This window comes from Balearica regulorum, chromosome 4 (genome assembly GCF_011004875.1).
Source record: "Balearica regulorum gibbericeps isolate bBalReg1 chromosome 4, bBalReg1.pri, whole genome shotgun sequence".
Classification (NCBI taxonomy): Eukaryota; Metazoa; Chordata; class Aves; order Gruiformes; family Gruidae; genus Balearica; species Balearica regulorum.
In genome coordinates this window covers 63,733,994-63,754,018 of record NC_046187.1, presented here as the reverse complement: position 1 = coordinate 63,754,018, position 20,025 = coordinate 63,733,994, and the positions used below count along the sequence as shown (strand labels likewise).

General features: G+C 37.5%; 1 protein-coding gene across 4 annotated transcripts in view; it reads right to left on the bottom strand.

Annotated features, from left to right (window-relative positions):
• Positions 1-2,099: 2,099 nt before the first annotated feature.
• The window catches only part of KCNIP4 (potassium voltage-gated channel interacting protein 4), a 446,323-nt gene continuing 428,397 nt past the window's right edge, over positions 2,100-20,025 (bottom strand). For all 4 annotated transcript variants that reach the window (XM_075752408.1, XM_075752409.1, XM_075752407.1 and 1 more), the window contains 5 exons: positions 17,456-17,526; positions 9,611-9,718; positions 8,395-8,499; positions 7,988-8,050; positions 2,100-2,225 (listed from right to left, as the gene is read on the bottom strand). In XM_075752408.1, the coding sequence (XP_075608523.1) occupies positions 2,178-2,225; positions 7,988-8,050; positions 8,395-8,499; positions 9,611-9,718; positions 17,456-17,526 (395 nt within the window). In that variant the 3' untranslated portion in view covers positions 2,100-2,177. The remainder of the gene's footprint in view (positions 2,226-7,987; positions 8,051-8,394; positions 8,500-9,610; positions 9,719-17,455; positions 17,527-20,025) is intronic.

Here is a 20,025-nt window from a genome sequence, read left to right as displayed (position 1 = left end):
AGTATTTACACTATGCTCCCTTTGCACTGAGTTCTGTAATGCCACAGATACGCTTGGGACTAGCTTGTGAATTTGGCTCTGGACAAGCCAATAAACTTCTGAATGTGGAAGCTATGAAAAAAATATGAGTTAAAGACAATAAAAAGATCACAGAAGCCAGCTTACCTGGCTGTCAAGCCTTGGAGGGTACAGCCTTTTTCCATGAATGTATTTGAACTTGATTGCAAAATAATTCCTAACAGGTCTTATTATAAGTACTGTTCAGGGTTCACATTGCTATGGATATTTGAGTTACTCTGTGAGGGAAAGCTGACTGAAGTAACATTATTTGCCATAGAACTTTGTCCCCTGAGAAAAATTAAATTCTGGAATTTTAAGTTGTTGGAAGGGCTTTTTTTTTGGTGTTCAAAATATGCTGTTGCATAGGGTATTAAAAAGTCTGTCATGTGAAAGCAATTTCAGAATTTTTTGAAAATTGACACTGCTTAGCAAAATAAAATTTACTTCAGGATTGTGCTAATATCTCTGTTTGAGATCAGAACTGTACGTAAGCTTTTTAAAAAAAGAAATTGTTGGCAAAAATGTTTAATTTGAAGAAATACAAGTATTTAACAACTCAAAAAAAATCGATCATGCTGCTTGTTTTTCTTCATGTTTATTTTTTTTTTTTTTTACAAAATGTGCACATTTAGTTTACACAAACACGCTACAGCAGATTTCAAGTGTACATGTACTGTACTACTCTTATCCTACACTGGTGATAGCAGAGCAGCCTTCAACATGCCTCTAACATCCCATCTCTACACCAGAATAGATACCTGATTTATTTTTGCAAAAGAATCCTTGCAACATTCTTTCTACTTCATTAATCCCCTTTCTGCAGCAATGTCACAATGAAGATTGGCCTATCTCTGATAGCATTTCACCTATTTGAAGTATTGGCATAAACTCTGTGGACAATATATCGTAAAAATTACATGGATGGGGGGCAGTATTATATTTTTGGTACATACATTTTTAGAAAAATCTTTCTAGGTTCAGAATTAAGGTAGCTCCAATCTCAATGAAGAAATGATCCTAAAAAAAGTAATACAGTTACCACATATAGATGATATTATATAGCTGAAGTTTTCAATTTTTTCCTGATTCTGTCTCATAATTAAAGATATTACAAAAAACTGAAATAGATATTAGCCTGTCTAGCAGTTATTACTAGTAAATGTTACTATATAGTGATATTCATTCTGAGCACCGAAGTGGGATGGAAGTTTCAAAAGAAGTTCACGCCTTTTTCTTAATTAAAGCCAGAAAGACATGTACTCATGACAACAGTGTTAGGATCCAGTTAAGTTTCTTTATGAAAAATTCAAAGTCAGAAGATCCTTAATTTTAAGCAAAGAACTTTGCGGACACGTCCAAGAAGAATTAGAAATACAGTATGTAGGACTCCTGATATTCATGTCACGATAAATTAAATGCAGATTTACTAGGTAGGTGTGATTGATAGAAGCTTACTCGTATTTGTTAGGGAGTAAATCTACCTATAAGCAATTTCTTTTTTTGTTCTATAACAGTTCTTCCTCTCAAGTTATCTGTTTGTTATGTTTGGGGTTTGGGGTTTTTTTGAAGAGAAAAGCAAGTCAAAGGTGGAAGGCAATTGCAGCAAGGTGTGCATTGCACATTATGATTATAGCACTTTAACTCAAAGTATTATTCAAAAAATGAAGACTACAACATACAAATGTGAAAAGAAAATATGCCTCTGCATAAATTAGAAGCTAAGATTTAACACTCAAACACCTAGAGCTTAATCCAGTACAAATGAGTAGCAAAACTAAGAGTATTTATCTAATCTCCTTGTGATAGTATCTAATTTTATCTGGGGGGTAGAATGATAATAAAGCTGCATAATGTCAGGTCTTGTTTTGTTTGGGTTTGGAGTAAAAACATTACTTTCAGTACAATCATGTTAAATAAGTAGCCACTGTTGAAGTGGTAAGTTGTATATTTTAGAAAGTTTTTTGGGGAAAAGTTTATAATAAAAAAATTATTTGCATAATACCTGTCTCAGTGTAAAGCTGAGTAATTTTATTTATGATAAAGTGGGAAATCCATCTTTTAGATAATGTTGCAGAATAGCTCATATTTGTCCATTAGTTGTAGACCTAATGTCTTCATTAAATCACATTTTCAAAGAGCTGCATGGATCGCATTATATTCTCATCCTGTAAAAAAGACAACAAAACCCCCAAAATCATACACCATTACAAATGAGTTGGCAAATATCTATAGTGAAATTGGGTAGAACTAACTGTATTTTAGTTAACGACAACTTTATTTTTCAGCTTGTTTGGAGAAATTGTTAGCAGAAAAAGAAGGCTGTTAATGGATCTACGCTTAAATAGATTTTTTTTATATATTAAACCAAAACTGCTCTGTCCATAATGCAATAGCATGTTAAGAAAATGGAGTCTGCAGTATTTTAGAGGTTATAAGCTTATATCCACTATAACAAAATACATATAGACAATAAATACTCAAGGAATAACTTGTATCTGAAGTGTGAATCCATACATGAAATTGCTAGTCCTGTGTATTGCATATATGACCTTTTTGCAATTCTAGGGCATCCTATCACATAGCTAGAGATGACTCTCAAATGAAATAGATGTAAGCGTGCATCTTTGCATGAACCAAAGAGTCAGTTCTGCAAATACCACCGCAACACTGACTCGTCAGCTCAGATTCTCTGTATGTTCGTGCTGGAAGATGTTGACTGCTTTCCAATGGTATTTCTGCTTTCTGATTGCTTTGGGTTAGGTAGGTAACAAAACCTTTGACTTCTAAGTTCTGCATAATGCTTGCTGACGCATCCCTCGCTACTCCAGTTTTTATCAGTAAATAGCTCTCAGCACAGCAGTCAGGCAAAAATAATTTTTTTGTAGCATTTACTTTTCAGTGTATAGAAGAAGGAGTTTACTTGTAGTAGCCCGTATTTGGTGGCACTTCTGGATCAACAAATGGCTGCCCAACACAATATATATACAAGAGTATATTACATGCTCATTTAGCATTTGCTGGTCTCCGCTGTAATGATCCTCTGTTTTAATCTGAATGTACACCCTTTAGTACTTTCTTGAGAGAAAATCCAGCCATCTTTCATTCTAGTGAATAAAAAGACTGAATTTGATAGAATATTTTAGGAAGTTTCATGGAAGAGGTGCATAAACTCCGCACATCTTAGAAAGGGTATCTCATAGTATTCTCTGCAACTGATAGGTATGTAGGCCTTCTGTACATTAATATTCCAGTAACACATGTTCAGTATCAATTTCCAGTTACATTATTCACTGTTCAGTCTAGTGGGTGATTTGCTTTGTAGAAAATGACAAGTCTGAGTAATTCTCTTAATTTATGTTGTGAAACATGCACAGTCGGGTTTTTCGCTTTGATTCTCTTTGTCATCACAAGTGATGTTTGTGTAAGAAGTGATCTGCGCACTATTTTGTGTTGATAAACTAACTTATGAAAGCAATGATATGTCATTTCAAAAAAAATATGTAGATTAATGCTTAAAAAGTTTGTATAGGGAAGTTACTATATTAAATTACTGGAAATTAAAATAAACAAATTTTTTCCCACTGCATTGTTTTGGAACATCAATATACTATTGAAGATCACTGATAAATTTAAGGTTAAATGACTGGAATCATTTGTCATTTATTTATTTACAAATGTTTTTGTATATATATTAGCATCTAAGCTCAGCAAATGTGCAAAGCAAACAACATGCTCTTAATTTGGAAAGTGTTTTGACACTTCCTACCAATTTTATAATATATACATCATCATTAATGAAATTAGTAGTTCTCTAAAATCAACCCCATATTTCTGAAGTTTGCTGTTTCTATACAGAAGGCTTCCAATGCCCCTCTTTTAGTCAGTGAAATGGGAAGAGTCTTCACAAGAAAACAGAGACTTGTCATAATATTTGGAACATGATGACTTTTAGTAGCTTTTTTTTTTTCCATCTTCAAAAAAACCCAAGCAACAGATGCTTGCATTTGAATTCTTTGGCAAGTGTATCTTTCTCATTTACCTCTCTTTTTCAGTACATTTTCCTAAACAATTTTTTGTAATAGATTTCTTTAATGATTTCTAACTCAAGATATTAGGAGGTGTTAGTGCATATGAAGCATGGTCCATGGGAAGCACAAAATATGGATGAATGAGCTTTACCAGAACCAACCTAACTTCAAGCCAACTTTGAAGTTTTCTTACTGAAGTTTGAGATGGCTCCTGTGTTGTTTTGAGGCTGGCCCAGACCATCAGCATTGTGTATGGAATGGGAGCCTTTTTATCATTATCATAAGTCATTCACCTATGCACCATGCACACCTTAGTCTTTTGCCTCTGTTCGTCATGGTGCTGCTGTAGATATGAAGCAATGCCCAAGTCAGACCATGTTCCACCAGAACCAAGCAGTGAAAGGAGGCAGGTGAGGAATGGGTAGCGCCTAGCCCTTGAGTTAGCCACACTACTGTTTCCCAAGGCCTATCTCTGCTATTTGCTAACTCATACAAAGCAGGATGGACAACAGCCGCTTCCTGGGACTCAGTCCAGCATACCTAGGGCAGGATAGTCCATTTCTCCCATGGGAGCAGGGACAGTCCAGGAACCTGGATGGCAGACTGGCATTCAAGCACATGGGTAGGCAGGGTAGGGCGGCAGGGAAGTCAGGTCCTACACATTCCCTGTCCCAGACAGAAGGAGGATGAAGGGAAGCACCTTGGCTGTCCTCACTCAATTGTGGGCAAAGGTAGGTACTTATACCCAATGACCAGAGAAGACCACGCTCAAAGCCTGAATGCTGTGCAATTCCCTACGTAACTGCTTAACACTTTGTGAATGGACAGGCCATTCTTTGCATTGGGACTATGAATTAAGAGTCTTGAACTTTCTGTATGCCTCAGGCTGTACAGTGCTACCAGTACTCAGCACAAGGAAGCTATTTTAAAAAAGGCGCACACATGTACAAGGAATGTTTAAGAACACACCAGAGGCTCTTAAGAGATGCTACAGAAAAATCTCAGAAATCTATCCCAGGGACCTGAAGTGGAGCCTCTGTATTCAAATATGCTCTGGTGTGTTCCTTCTCCCTCTTAGTAGGCATGCCACAGTTTCCTGAGCTGTCAAAAAACACCAGTAGAAGGGATGTACTTCTAAGATCCACTAATTTGGCTTCCAACCCAAAGTAGTTCTCAGAGGCTGGCAACTCTTGCCTGAGATAGCATTCAATGAAAAGGCTCCCGCAGCCTTTCCCTGGCAGAACAGGCTTCTAGTCCGTGTGAAGATTCAGACTAGATGGGATCTGAGCTTTGAAGTTTGGTCGAGGGTTTCTTGTAGTGCTTGTCTCCAAGCCCTGTTTTGCCTCTGGTGTCACAGCTTGAGCCAGAGCTGACAAGCATATCCTCTGTATGCCTTTAGCCTATTTTCACATGTGCCATGCGCAGCTCTGATTGCCATATTTGTCAACGGGCCTTCCCATTGCAAGGTCTGAGGTACAGTCACTTGTTAGCAAACCAACAGGGAAGGCTTTGAGCAGACGTGCTCTGATGCAAGCCTTAATGCCAAAGGAGGGTTTGTAGATGAAGAAGCCACCATAGCTGTCAAAACCTAGGGAGCAGCTGTGCCCCTGTCCCAAAAAACTGAATAAATGAGTACTCTACAGCTTGGAAAAAGAGATACTGAATAAAGGGCATTAATGATAACCACTGTTTTTCCATAACACCAGAACATGTAGAAAACATAAAATATTGCATGGCAGGTCTGAAACACAGGCAGATTTACTACAGGAAGGATCATAGGATTATTTAATTTGCTTTTGGCTATGTTAAAAACTCCTGAAAGATGAGATACCTTGCTCCTGGAGTGATGTGACTCACTGCATGCTAAGGAAGGAAAGGAACCTGAACCTTATCTTTTTAGATTGGTGTCGTAGTTACTATGATATTCAAAACACGTTTTCCTACAGCTGCATTTTAAAAGGAAGCAGCCACTACCATCTTTTGTGAAAAATGTAATCCTGAAAAGGCTGAAACTATGTTAGCTCCCAAATCAAGTTTGTTGAAGGACTTGGATCAAATCCTAACCCCAACTCTTGATGTAAACATGAATTACACACTTTGCAGCTCAGAGGTCTTAGTAGAAGAACAGGTTTTATTAGGTAGACAAAAATTTAGGCAGCAAGATATTTTTTTTATCAAAAAACATTGCCACCTTTGAAGTTAAAAGCAAGTGAAGGTGAGGTAAGTGGCACGATGAGAATGGTATCTCTGCCATGTAGCAGTTTAGAGAGCATCTCCCTCGTGTATTCTGAATACTCAGAAGAGGTAAATAATAAAATTTCTACCAGATGTGAGAGACTGACTCCGACTGGAAAAAGAGAGCAGGCAATTCCTTACTGATGGTACTAATTTTCTTCATAAATGAATCACTCAGCCCATCACCATAATTGCTGTCATATCCAGATTAGTCTGTTATTTAACTTCCAGAACTCTGCAGACCTCAGCTGGGAAATTAATCTCATCTCTGTTTCTGATGATCACTCAGCTTTAGCACAGCAAATGCCTTTCATTCCTATTGAACAAGACTGACAAGCTAGAACCATGGTCAATGCAATAGAGCACTGCTGACAGATAAGTCACAGTTAAAAGAGCTGTTGTCTGTCTTCCCCAAAATCAGCGGATTAAAATCAAGCAGAGAATTACTTACTAGTTAGGTGTGCTCATGAGAGCAACCCCAAGGAATAACTACAGATGCCTATAAAAATTCTAGAGCATCTTTGCTATTTCCTGTTCAGCTTTAAAATCTATTGCAAACTGTATTTATTTGCTAGTCTTGTTCTTCCCATCTGTTGTCTACTGCCTTCTTCTTATACAGGAGATAAGAAGCAATACACACAAGCTATATTGCTGGTCTGTATCAGCTTCACATTAATCAGAGTCAGCCTGGACAAGAGATAAGTAGAACACTACTATGATTCCAAATAGTGTGGTGATTTGCCACATCAATTTGCATAATGTAATCAAGCCTATCTTATCACTAGGTCTAATATGACACATTACAGTACATAACAACCTCTTCTCACATCAAAAATGTAACATCATTATTTTGTACTATGTCATGTTTCTTTTTCCTATGCTTTATTAACTGGCAAGTTAACAGTAGTTCCTTAAATTTCTGAAAATGCAACTTATCTTTCCTCATATCATCTCCTGGTCTGAGAGCAAGCTGGTTTCTGAAGGGCAGAGGAGTGAAAACAGACTGTAATTCCTCCTGCAGAAGTTTATTCTCATGCCTGGCTCTAGAGGCAGCAAGCTGCTTTCAGCAGTTGAAGGAAAGGAGCAGCCACCTGGGTAGTGTAAACACTTGCAACTGATAATCACAATCAGCTCTCCCTCCCTGGCCATAAGAAAACTTGCCTGCTGTTAACTCCTGCCATCCACCACTTTGCAAGCTCCTTGCACTCTCCCTTTTTAAGGCCTCCAGCAGGTCATGACTCACTGTTTGAGAAACACTCCTATAGATGATAAAGTTTCAAGCAAATATTATTCTTATTGCTGTGAAGATATGCAGGAATGTGTTCCCCAGCATAGGCGGAAGATAGAAAAAAATATTTAACTGAATGTGAAGAAACTTTTTCTGTCAAGGACAAACAAAACACTGTTAAAGACAGAAGGGATGCAGACACCATTGTCTAATAAGCAATGACAGCTTGTATATAATATCACTTCTACAGATTCAGGTTACAAATTTATTTACATTATTTAGTGTTTTTGTGTAATGGTGTACACAGATACTCTACCTTGGGAAAATACTGTCTCTGGTATTAGGTTTACCATCGCTGTCACTCCAGAAATCTGTGTAGGGCTATGATAGCGTTAGCCAACAGATGCAGGTTGAGTACTCAACTCTGGGTACTTACTTTTTGGCAGCTCTCGATGAATTCATCTATGGTAACTACTCCATCTTTGTTTTTGTCCATTTTCTGTTCAGAAAGAATAAGAATGTTTGTTTATCCTCCTGAAATCCTGGGTAAAACAAGTCCTTTTTTATTATTAATTTCAGTTATATGTCAGCCTAGGAGTAGCCAAGCCAAAATGCTGTAAAGATGGTAAGTGATAGTAAGTGATATACTAGAATAATCTTAAAAGGAGCTTATTGTTGAAAAAAGCAAGGTGTAATGAGTAGATCTGAGAAACTTGGGGTGGAACCACGGAGAAGAAAAAGGATTACAAAATCGGTAGGATATGCAAAGCTGTTAGAACAATGAAAATCTTTCCATACCTGCTAACAGAGCAGTCTTTTTGGCTCCTACGTTACCCAACCCACCTGGAAAAATGTTTCCACGTGTTGTCTAGGCGCATCCTCCTTGAGAACAGGGTAGGTGCATTTCCCCATCATATCATATATTGCTTTCATGATATCAAGCATTTCCTGCAGAGGAAAAAAAAAAGTCTGTGTAAAGTAGGTGTGTTGTAGGCACTGCTTTAACTCAGAACACATAAATGATTTTAAGGATTTACATTTTTAGAATAAAATGTTGAGATTGCGCCTGTTATTTTATGACTGAACAGCTTCAAGAAGGAATTTCTGTGTTCCTAGAAATTCTCACGTTAGTTCAGCTTTCACAGATAAACGTGTTAAACAGATGCAGATGTATGATTTTGATTTTAAATTATTTAGCATACGTGCAAGTTCATGAATTGTGAGAAGAATCTCCTGAGGTGTTGTGAATAAAAATAAACAGAAGTTCTGTAACAGCAAGTGAATGGTCAAAGCACATCAGCTTCTTACAACTGAGTTTTCCCTAGAGAAAATAGAAACACTCATGCACACACCTGCACATATGCAAAGAGTTCTCCTCTTATATCAAAAGCTTTCAATTTTGTTAATAGAGTGGCTTGTGAAAACTCTAAGAATAATTATAAAAACAAGTCATTTGCCTGTATGCTGAGAAATTATTCTATAGATTACCCTTCTATAATAATCATGAAGGGTTTTTCTAAAATTATAAAATTATGACTGTAATATATATATATTTACATAAAGACCCAGTTTTGAAAAACTATATATTTTTATAAAAGCATTCATTGGTCCCAGTGTAATTTAAGTATGTGTTTGAATCCTTGCAGAATAAAAGATATAGGAATCCTTTTATATAAATTCTGTTTCAAGTAATTTTTTTTAGTAATAGATTAATAAAATGAATAATAATTATGGCCCACGTACTTCATTCTTTTTTGCCCAAATACCCTACCAAACTAGTTTATTATAGTGACTTTATGTGCATATACATAGGCACAAGTTGAAACCAAACATTTCTGTACCTGAAGAATTTTTTACATTTTCTGTGAAGATATTCCGTTTTCAATTTTTATATATGCCTTTAAAATGAGAAAATTACTTTATTTTAGCATGTCTAGTTTCATAATATATGTTTATTTATTAACTACTCTAATTTGACAATGAAATCATTATTGTATGAAAGCAGGATTTACATATACAACCTTTAGTTTCAGTGATCAGTGTAAAAAGTACACCTTACCTCTTTAGTTATATATCCATCCTTATTTATATCATACAAATTGAAAGCCCAGTTCAGTTTCTCCTGTACTGTCCCTCGGAGTAAAATTGAGAGACCCATAACAAAATCCTAAATAGACAAAAGGACTTGGTCAGTTTGGAATTGAGCAGTTTTTCACAAACTCTCAGAAATCCAGAATAATGTGTTCGTCGGAATCATGGAAGTCAGGAAAGATATGTCAGTTCTTTTTTTTTTCCTCACAGTAAGTGTTAAAGATTTCTGGGTTGGTTTTTTTTTGTTTGTTTTGGGGTTTTTTTAATAATTAATAATCTAGTCTCTGTTTGCTACACTTAATAAGTAAATTGAGTAATTTTCTATAAAATAAGCCGTAATTTTCTGTTTGTTGATTTATCCTCTGAAATGCCTCGCATAAGCAGTTCCTGTTGAACTCAATACCAGGGAAAAGCAATCTCCACAGTTTAATGGTCCAAAAAAAAGTTAAGAGGGAGTTAGATTAATCTAAGCACAGAAGACCAATTTTGGGAGAACTATACTAAGGAACATTAAATTCTTGTTAGATCTATGCTTTGTTGGAAGTGGAATATGTGGTTCCCAGATCTCTTAGATTAATCTGCTGCAGTCAATATTTGAAACTTCGTGTATGCTACAGTACACCTCAATACTTAAACCTTTTATGGAAATACAATAGGGAATAATATTTATTATCTGTCCATGTACCACCTTAATGCTTTTGTGACCAATGGTCTATTGCTGTAGAGCTATTCCACAGAAAAAAATCAGAAGACTTCTGAGATTATTTATATGTAGTATTTGGTTATAGATTTTTGCTTCATAATTATTACTCTTCTGACAGCACAAACCTCACTACCATTTAGTAAGCACCTTCCAGATTGGAGAAAATATCAACTGGGATGTGCTTTCACCTGTCTTCTATATTTCTTAGCATGTTAACTTCTTTTAAACAATGGCTTTTTTTCTTAACCATCTCCTCAACATTTTTCTTTTTAATAAGCTTGTAAAGCTTGAAATTGTTTCTGTAATAGGTTGAGCAGAACATGGCAAGAGACTATATTTAAATGTGCATTTCTATGTCATTGACAAAGACATACAGGAAGTCTTAAAGTATCATTAAAGCAGAAACAACAAAAGCTGAATAAATGCTTATCAGCACCAGCAAAGTTTATGCATTTCCTTAAAACAGGAACAACGGAAAAGACTGCATGGAGGCTAGACATAAATTACAAAGGTCTGATGTATCACACAGTCAAATAAATATACCCGATACAGTGAAGCATACAGAGACATCATGGCCTCAGACAGTCTAAGAGGTGCAGACAGCTCTTTTGACAGCTTCGGTCTTTTTAACAATTCAAGTGGTATGTTCTGGGTTTTCTTAGTCTGTCATAAATTTTTGTCTTATTGGTATATGTGCCCTTTGGGGTAAATGCATACATGAATCTTGAAAGAGTTTTGCTCAGCTTGTCTTGTCTACATCTCAATGACTAATTGAGGGTCACAGGGTTAAATCTCCAAACAGCTCTTTAACAATGTACTATTAAGTATTAAAATGTTCAAGAAATTCCGAACAGATTTGATCACATTAGAGCATTAGCAATTAACCTTTTTAATTCAGTATCATTTCTTCACATCTTTTCTGCACTGTTTTACATTCTTCATGTAGCTTTTCCTGAAGTCCTCTGCAAAGGTCTCCAATAACTTTATTTTCTTAGAGTATTATAAACCAGAACTCTGAATTTATTTTTAATTTGGCACCAATAACATTTTTACATTTATTCTATATCTGAGCCATATCTTTTTTTCTTTTCCCGATTATTTATCTTTCTTCCTTTTTCTGATGCACCACCCACGTTAGCTGACTTCCTGGCATCATTTATAGCCCCATTTGCAAGGCTGCCTTTCTATCCTCAATGTTAAAAACCACACATCAAAAAAACCTTGACTTTATCCTGTTTTGCATAGACCTTATAAAAGCTGATTCAACTCAGAACCTTCCATGTGTATGCTCTAAACTTTGCAAGAGCGAGTCATCTCCTTCCATATTGCATCAACGTGTTTGGGAATTGTGCATAGTTGAGGTGCCTTGCCTTCGTCTGGTTGTTGTGCAGGAGTCCATCTCAGGATGAACAGAAAGGATTTATCATAGGAGGAAGTTGTGATGAGCTGAACAAGGACCAGTTAGGATAGGGTATCTTTTCTACATACTTACTTTCATGCAGTTGAAGAATATAGCAATAAAATCATATAGAAATGGAAATCTGATTCAATGGACATATAGGCTAAACCCACAGGGTATTTAGGGCTAGATCCTCAAAGAGAAAAAGGCTCTGCGTGGTGGAAGACGATGTGTGTGTCAGGAGCGTTACAGCTATGCTAGCTGTTAAGCTGGAAATCCAGTGCAGAATGCCATAGTAAAGCAACAGTACTTAGGGCAGCAGCTAAGCTCAGAGAGCATCTGTCCGTACGCTTGTTACCAACAACCCAGTGACACTTAAGTCAGGCACACTGCTGAGCATGAACCCAAGTCCCCATTACAATAGCAATGTACTCGAATGTGTTTTCCTTCCTGGTTTAGGGATCTGATTTCTGGAGAGAGAGGGATTCTATTTTTAGAGGCTACTTATTTTTGAAGCAAGTTTCACAGTACTGCTTGGACACTTAGATCCCCTCAGGATGCCAACACTGTCCTCTGAGAGGGACAGTCCTGCTCAACTGAGCACCTCATCAGGAGAGGTGCATCTGATCTAGGGTCACAAAGGAGCCTAAAACTCCGGAGAAGGTCTGGACTGCAACACAGCTCTAGGTCAGGTCTCTCTTCAGTCTGTGACAGCAGGGTCAGCAGCACAGAAGTCTGTGCTTTGGTACTTGCCTTCACTCCTTTCCACAGCATTCTCTTTCTAACTCGCTAACTTTTTGCTGAGTGTGCTAATACCTGGGAAGATCTCCATTAACTGCCAGACTTTCCTGTGCCTATCTGATTCTGCACGAAAAGCGGGGGGGTGGGGGGTGTCTCACCAAAGGGTTCCAAAATGGAGCATCATGGCACCTGTATGGAACCTCTGTGTGCTCAGTGTCACAGCCTGCCCACGTTGCAGGTCTGCACTACAGCTGTGTAGAGCCTCTGGTTGGGATCTGGGACTAACTCATATCTGGTTGGGTTTTGGGTTTTGTTTTTGGGGGGGTTGGATTTTTTTTTTTTTTTCCCCCAGTGGTGATTAATTATCTCTTAGCAAGGCTGTTGATGTTTTTGTGATTGTTTTATCCCTCAGTAAATCTTTGGGGAATACTAGTTCATTAATAAATTAATTAACAAGCTTAATAGTATGCTGTCTCAAATCCATAGGAAAGTTTAAAATTATCCCACCTGATCCCATGTTCCTCTATGTCTTGTTCAAGGGCAGAAGAAGTAGGTAGGTGGCCACCTAAATCCATTTTTGGATTTAGCTCTTAGAAGTGCACCAGAAGCCCGTAAACCAGGTGCACGTAAAACAAAAGTCTGCTGTTAAGAAGAAATATATTTCTTTGTAGCTACTTTACACCATCTGGTATTGAAATGCTTATGAGATCACCACTGTCCTGAGAAAAATTGGCTCATTTTCTATGTGACATGAACAAGGATTTTTGTGTTGAACACAGAGAATCACAGTTGGATACATTCATTAAACTGCTCATATTATTGCCTTCAAGATGGTGACTGTTTATTATTAATGAAATGCCAATGTTGTGTTTGATCTTAAGACATAAAATAAGACATAACAACATAGGTTAATTATGGACTCTCCTATTGTGTTGGGTTTGCATGGCAAGGTTTTGGGGGGGGGGGGGGGAGCTACAGGGGTGGCTTCTGTGAGAAGCTGCTAGAAGCTTCCCCTGTGTCTGATAGAGCCAATGCCAGCCGGCTCCAAGACGGACCCACTGCTGGCCAAGGCCAAGCCAATCAGTGCCTCTGTGATAACATATTTAAGAAAGAGAAAAAAACAGTTAGAGCGCGCTTTTGCAGCCAGAGAGAGGAGTGAGAAGATGTAAGAAACTCTGCAGACACCAAGGTCAGTGCAGAAGGAGGGGCAGGAGGTGCTCCAGGCGCCGGAGCAGAGATCCCCCTGCAGCCCGTGGTGAAGACCATGGTGAAGCAGGCTGTCCCCCTGCAGCCCATGGAGGGAGGATGAGGGGGTGTAGCGATTCCACCTGCAGCCCGTGGAGGACCCCACACCGGAGCAGGTGGAGATACCTGAAGGAGGCTGTGACCCCGTGGGAAGCCCGCGCTGGAGCAAGCTCCTGGCAGGACCTGTGGATCCGTGGAGAGAGGAGCCCACGCCAGAGCAGGTTTGCTGACAGGACTTGTGACCCCGTGGGGGACCCCATGCTGGAGCAGTTTGCTCCTGAAGGTCTGCACCCCGTGGGAGAGACCCACGCTGGAGCAGTTCGTGAAGGACTGTCTCCCGTGAGAGGGACCCCACGCTGGAGCAGGGGAACGATGAGAGGAGTCCTCCCCCTGAGGATGAAGGAGCGGCAGAAACACCGCGTGATGAACTGACCGTAACCCCCATTCCCCGTCCCCCTGTGCCGCTGGGGGGGGCAGAGGTTGAAGCCGGGAGTGAAGTTGAGCCCGGGAAGATGGGAGGGGTGGGGGGAGGTGTTTTAAGATTTGGTTTTATTTCTCATTCCTCTACTCTGTTTTGCTTAGTAATAAATTAGATGAATTCCCTCTCTAAGTTCAGTCTGTTTTGCTTGTGACGATAATTAGTGAGTGATCTCTCCCTGTCCTTATCTCGACCCATAAGCTTTTCGTTGTACTTTTTCTCCCATCTAGAGAAGGAGGGGAGTGATAGAGCGGCTCTGGTGGGCACCTGGCCCTCAGCCAGGGTCAACCCACCACACCTATGGAACTGAGCTAACATGCTTATTAATTTATTAATTAATGCAAAATTCTCAGGTAACAATTGAGGAATAAAGCAATCAGAAAATTACCAACAACTTTGCTAAGAATTATTGATTTTTTTTTTTTTTTTTGAGAAACAAATACAAGCTTTTTTTAATTAAAAATGACAAAAGTCTTTAAACATCTCCATTGCATCTGGGCAGAGTTTTGTATGTTAAGGCACTGGGATTACTGAATGACTTTCCTCTCATCAAGGTCACATTTAGAAGAGCCTTAATCTTTACCTACAACAAACTAAGGATACTGATTTGGATATTTGCATGTGGCTGCAATGTGCTTTACCTTTGACTGTATGTCTGAAGTTAATTAGCCTCAATTCTCCTGACTATGTAAATAGCCTTGATCTTCGTTTTGGTTCAGTTAGTTACAATATTGATGCAGCAAGTGGAAACCTTGTTCTCACATCTGTCTTTGCTGGAATAAAGAACTTCAGTTCACCAATGTGCCAAAAGAGCCCTTCGATAGCTGGGTCACTAGGTTTTCTGAAACTTTGTCCCTCATCTTAAAGCAAAACTTGTTGGCATAACTGATGAAATAAGTTAGTCTCAAAATTGATGCAATCATGGAATAAGGAGAGACAGGTTCAAGCAGCTAGTTTCATGACTTTGCTTTTACGCTTCATAAAATGGTTCAGTTGGAGAGCCTGATTCTTATCGGAGAGTACACAGATTTGGGGAGGACATAACTCTAAGGACATAGCAGTCTCACCAAGCAATCTCATCCAATGAAGGTGTGTGTTTAAGTTGTGCTGAAGTCTAACACTTCATTGCTGATGGTTGAAAATTTGAGGAAAAAAAGAACAAAAAGCTAGAACAAATTATCTCTTTCTTCTTCCCCACAACTCCAGCTTCATTAGAAAAAGGAGAGTGCAACACAAAAAATATCATTTTCACCTATATTCTTTCAGTACCATTTCAGATTTTCATATCCTTTTAACATAGAAGAGAGCTGAAGTCTTTTTCATCATAGGTCATTATATTAAATTGTATTTAATCTTACACTTTCATGTAGAATGTAAATTGGGATAAATGATTATTTATTCTCCAAATTTTTAAATCACCCCCTTTTCTCCACCTTTTGTGCTGCGTTTTGGGTTTTTTCCCTAATGAAAATTAGAAACCTACAGTACAGATTGGTATAGAAATAATATGCCACAGTAGCACCTAGGATAAAAAGGAGCAGGAAAAAAATGACATGATTGTATTTTTCACATTTCACAATATCTACTTTCACAATTTGCAGCTACTTTCCCATGATCAGGAAAAAACCTAAACATTTTTAACATAAGGAGGATGCTTTTAGAATGGCTATTGTACAGTTTGTAAGTATGCTACTACATGGTACAAGGACACAGAAGTAAGAGTCTTTTGACAGTAGCAGACATGCTGGATTCACAATTAGTGCACATAATATCAGTCTTGATTGCTCTGAGTTGATATTGAACAAAAGTAAGCTGGAAATGTCTGTTTTGGCAATGAAAAAAACACTGCTTCTTTGATTTTCCTGATTTATTTTATTCCAAAGCCTTTTTTGTACACAGACTTGCACTTTGTGATATTTAAATCCCTTAAAAAGGGTTCCTTATCTATTGCATTTCTTAAAGCTTTCTATCTAAAATACAAATATCAACAAATCGTCCAGGAAAGATACAAAAGCTTCTTTTGTTCTCATTATTCTTAATGATAACAAATGAAATATTTCTCAAATATTGATGCTAAAAATGTTTTCTCTCATTGCCTCTGCTTGCTGATTTGACCAGGATTCCTTATATAATTAGCCTATGTACAGAAAATGTGAGTAAAACCTCCGTTCCTGCTTCTAGTTTCACAGAGAGCCCATTGATTTCAGCTGCTTGGAAAAAGGTAGATGAGGTTCATGGGTTTTTTAAAATAAATGCACATAATTCCCCACAAAATGATCTGGTTATAGTCCCAGTTGAGGTATAGATTTCTGATCGCAGCACACCTGCTTGGCGAGGCTTCTCCTTCTATATTACATCAATAATAAAGCATTGAAAATGCTTTAAAAAAATTCTATCATCAGGCCTGCCAACATCATTTACTCAAGTAAATCATACAAACATGTATAGGACCTTGAAAAAAATTCAAAGTGGGTGTATTTATCACAATCCAATCTCAAGTTGTAAGGATATCCTTCATCCATTATAAACAAACAAACAAACAAAAAAACCAAAGCAAAAATGTCCTTTTGCAAATGGAGATTTTTTTTTTCTTCTATAGTTTAAAATAATGGCTCCTTCACAGTATTTTGTACACCCTGTTTTCATCTAAACTATTGCAGTGAGTTGCCCTTTTTACCGTGTTATTGCATTGATGACGTCAGCCTTTGCAGGTGATGACATTGGCCTTAGCAGGGAAAGGTAGAACATTGAAAACAGATTAGGCAGTTAAATGGAGGAAGAATTCATTTCAAACTCTTGTGCTTTTAAATACATTTACTTTAAAGCCTTTTTTTGTAGAGCCTTCTCCTGGAAAGTAATAGAGTGTGTGAGTGATCCTATTTCGGCTGAGTCATCCCCATAACATTAGTTGTCGTTCAGAGTCCTTCTCACCTTGCAGAGGCAGGGAGGAAGATAAGGATTATTTTATGTAACTTGCATATAAATTAGGTTACCTTTTAAATGAACAGATTTTTAAAAATATTACATAACAGCACAGTCTGAGTTACCATTTTGGCATATACAATTGTAAAATAATAATAATAATAATAATAATTTTTGTTAATACATTGGAAAAACTTGAAACTTGAGTCACATAAGCTAAATTTTTCATGACGTGAGCCATATAATAAAAGCCACCAAACTGAACTTAATTAAAAGGAATGGGAAAATATTAAATTGCAGAGAAAGACGTAACACCATCACTTACCTCAAAACTTACAGATCCATTGTGATCAGTGTCAAATGCATTAAACAGAAAATGTGCATAAGTTGTGGAATCTACAATTTAAAACAGTAAAAATAATTCATAGTAAGCACATCTTATTTCATTTAATTTCATTCCATGAAAAAATTTGATACCAATATGTATTTTGATACCAAAATTTGAGACCAAACCTAAATTTTCAAGTCAGTTTAAACTTCTTTTTTGGCAGGCAAGGAGGGAGCAATTATAAGTGCAAGTATGTGTATAGCTACACCGTTAGGATTAGAAAATCTAAAATTCTGGACTATAATATCTTTATTCATTTTCATTCCCCTTTCTACTAATCACTGATACCTGAACTGACAGCAAAGAAGTCATGTTATCGTCCACTGAAATCCGCTGTGTTAATGGGAACGCTATGTTATCAGTTAAATGACCAGGATGGGGAATCTGTCTCATATGTTAAAGAAGAAAAATGTGTTCATTTGTTCACTTTAAATGAGGGAAGCAGACACTAACATCTGTGCATCTGGCGTATCGTTTTTACTCTACAGACAGACCTGTTGCCCAGGTTGAAGATGATTGTGTCAGAAAGCCGCTGCTGTGCTTGGGTCATATGCTCACCCACAGGTGAGAGAAAATCCTGTCCGGAGAAGCAGATGCTTAAAGCTGGTTCACCGCTTAGTTCCCATGAACGTCATATGAGGGCTAGGAGCTTAAAACCCTTGGCAAAACTGGCTGTCACTAACAGAAGTGGTCAATAAGACTCTGAAGACCACCTCTACACTAATTATTTGTATACTTTTCAAGCCTCCCGAGCAGTGCACATCAACTATTTTGGAAACGCAATATGGCATCCAATATATATCTGTCAAGCCTCTAAGTTTTTGTAAAGATCCATCTTTCCATTTCCACTGAATACCTTCCAGGAGGCACAACCTGCTCCACAGTAATATATTGCATGGAGAAAGCTTCTCCAGAGGCCACCCTGTTGATGTGAGGTAGAAGCTGCTGGGGTTGTGGGAAGTCAGTTTTCCTCAGCGTCTTTTTCCCTCTCTCAAAACAATGCAAATTAATGTAGGCTGAGGTATCGTTTACTTTCAATACTCATTGCTTTGCTCTTTCTACTTCATGTACTTACATTAATTTTAGGTAACTTGACACTGACCTCTCAAACTTTTAGTAAAGTGAGAAGTGATATGAAATCTGTGTCCCCCCCACTCAATCATGGAAAAACCTCGTCAGTGCTAAGACACCATTTTCTGATTTCTTGGCACTAAACCATTTTACCTTTCATATTAATCCTGAAAAGCTTTATTTGTCACAGCCCAGAATATTGTTTTGAATTAACCGAGTGATAGTCTTGGGTCACTCACTTGAAATGTCACCTTGACCCCAAGGAACAAAATATACCTAAACTCAAAACTGTACTTCATGGATTCAGATCTGATATTAGTAAGTGAAGTCTCTGGTCTTACTTCAATATGTTAATTTCATATGACGTAAAATAATTGTTACAAGAAAAAACTCTGCAACCTTTAAACCCTGTGTCTGTTAATGCTTTTTCAGAGAATTAAAGAAAACGACAAACACCACTCTTGAGACATTCATTCGTCCATGTATCCAGTCATCAGTGTAATTGCTTGAGCATGGCCTAGCAGATAAATTCCCACTTTAACTGAAAAAAAGTAAATTTGTTGACTTCAGTTTACATTTAGGATTTTAATAGTCATATTTTCTATAATCTACTGAGACTTCTGCTGTGCAACAGAATATACTATGCAAACTATCTTCAGGGAAAAAACCCCCCATATTATAGAGGTATAATTACTGTAAACTGAATTTTAAATAGCTTCCCATTCTCTTGGCATTCATTTCTTACGAACATGTGAAATATTCCTAATTATTTTCTGCAGATTTACAGAAAACACAAAAGTTAACACAAAGGGGTTTTATTGTTTGTTGCCCATACACGAGACAATATACTACTCTTTTTGTATGGTGGTATATTAAAAAAAAAATCTCTAGTTGAAGAATCTTTTCTTTCTAGTAACCCTTTCTAAAAAAAAATAAAATTCAGAGGTCTTTTTCGGAGTTGTTTGTTCAGGCAATTGTGGTCTGAAGTTTTGCCTTCCAAAACACTGCAGGATGAGGTACACCAGCCTTTTAACTAGAGCTACTTAATGTGATTTCCCCCTGCTCCCTTAAATCTGAACATTAATCATGTTAGACAACAGCTTAACATTTAAAATAAAATATGTTTTATTTTCAGGGATCTAATATCATAACCAGTAGGCTAAATTGATATTTTGACAGGAACAGATATTAAATCAGAATTCCTTTGAAATACACCATTAAAGCATTTTAAACATCAGAGACAAAAAATGGTAGTCATTAGACATCCGAGAATATGCCTTATCGCACCATGAACATAATCTGTTCTGTTCATAACTGAGGAGGAGTGTAATAATCATTCAGTGTCTGGATTCTTATCTACAACCTGCCTGGCTGAAGAACAAATCACAAGTTATATTTCAGGCGATCCATTGCATGAACGCAGGGAGCCTATTCAT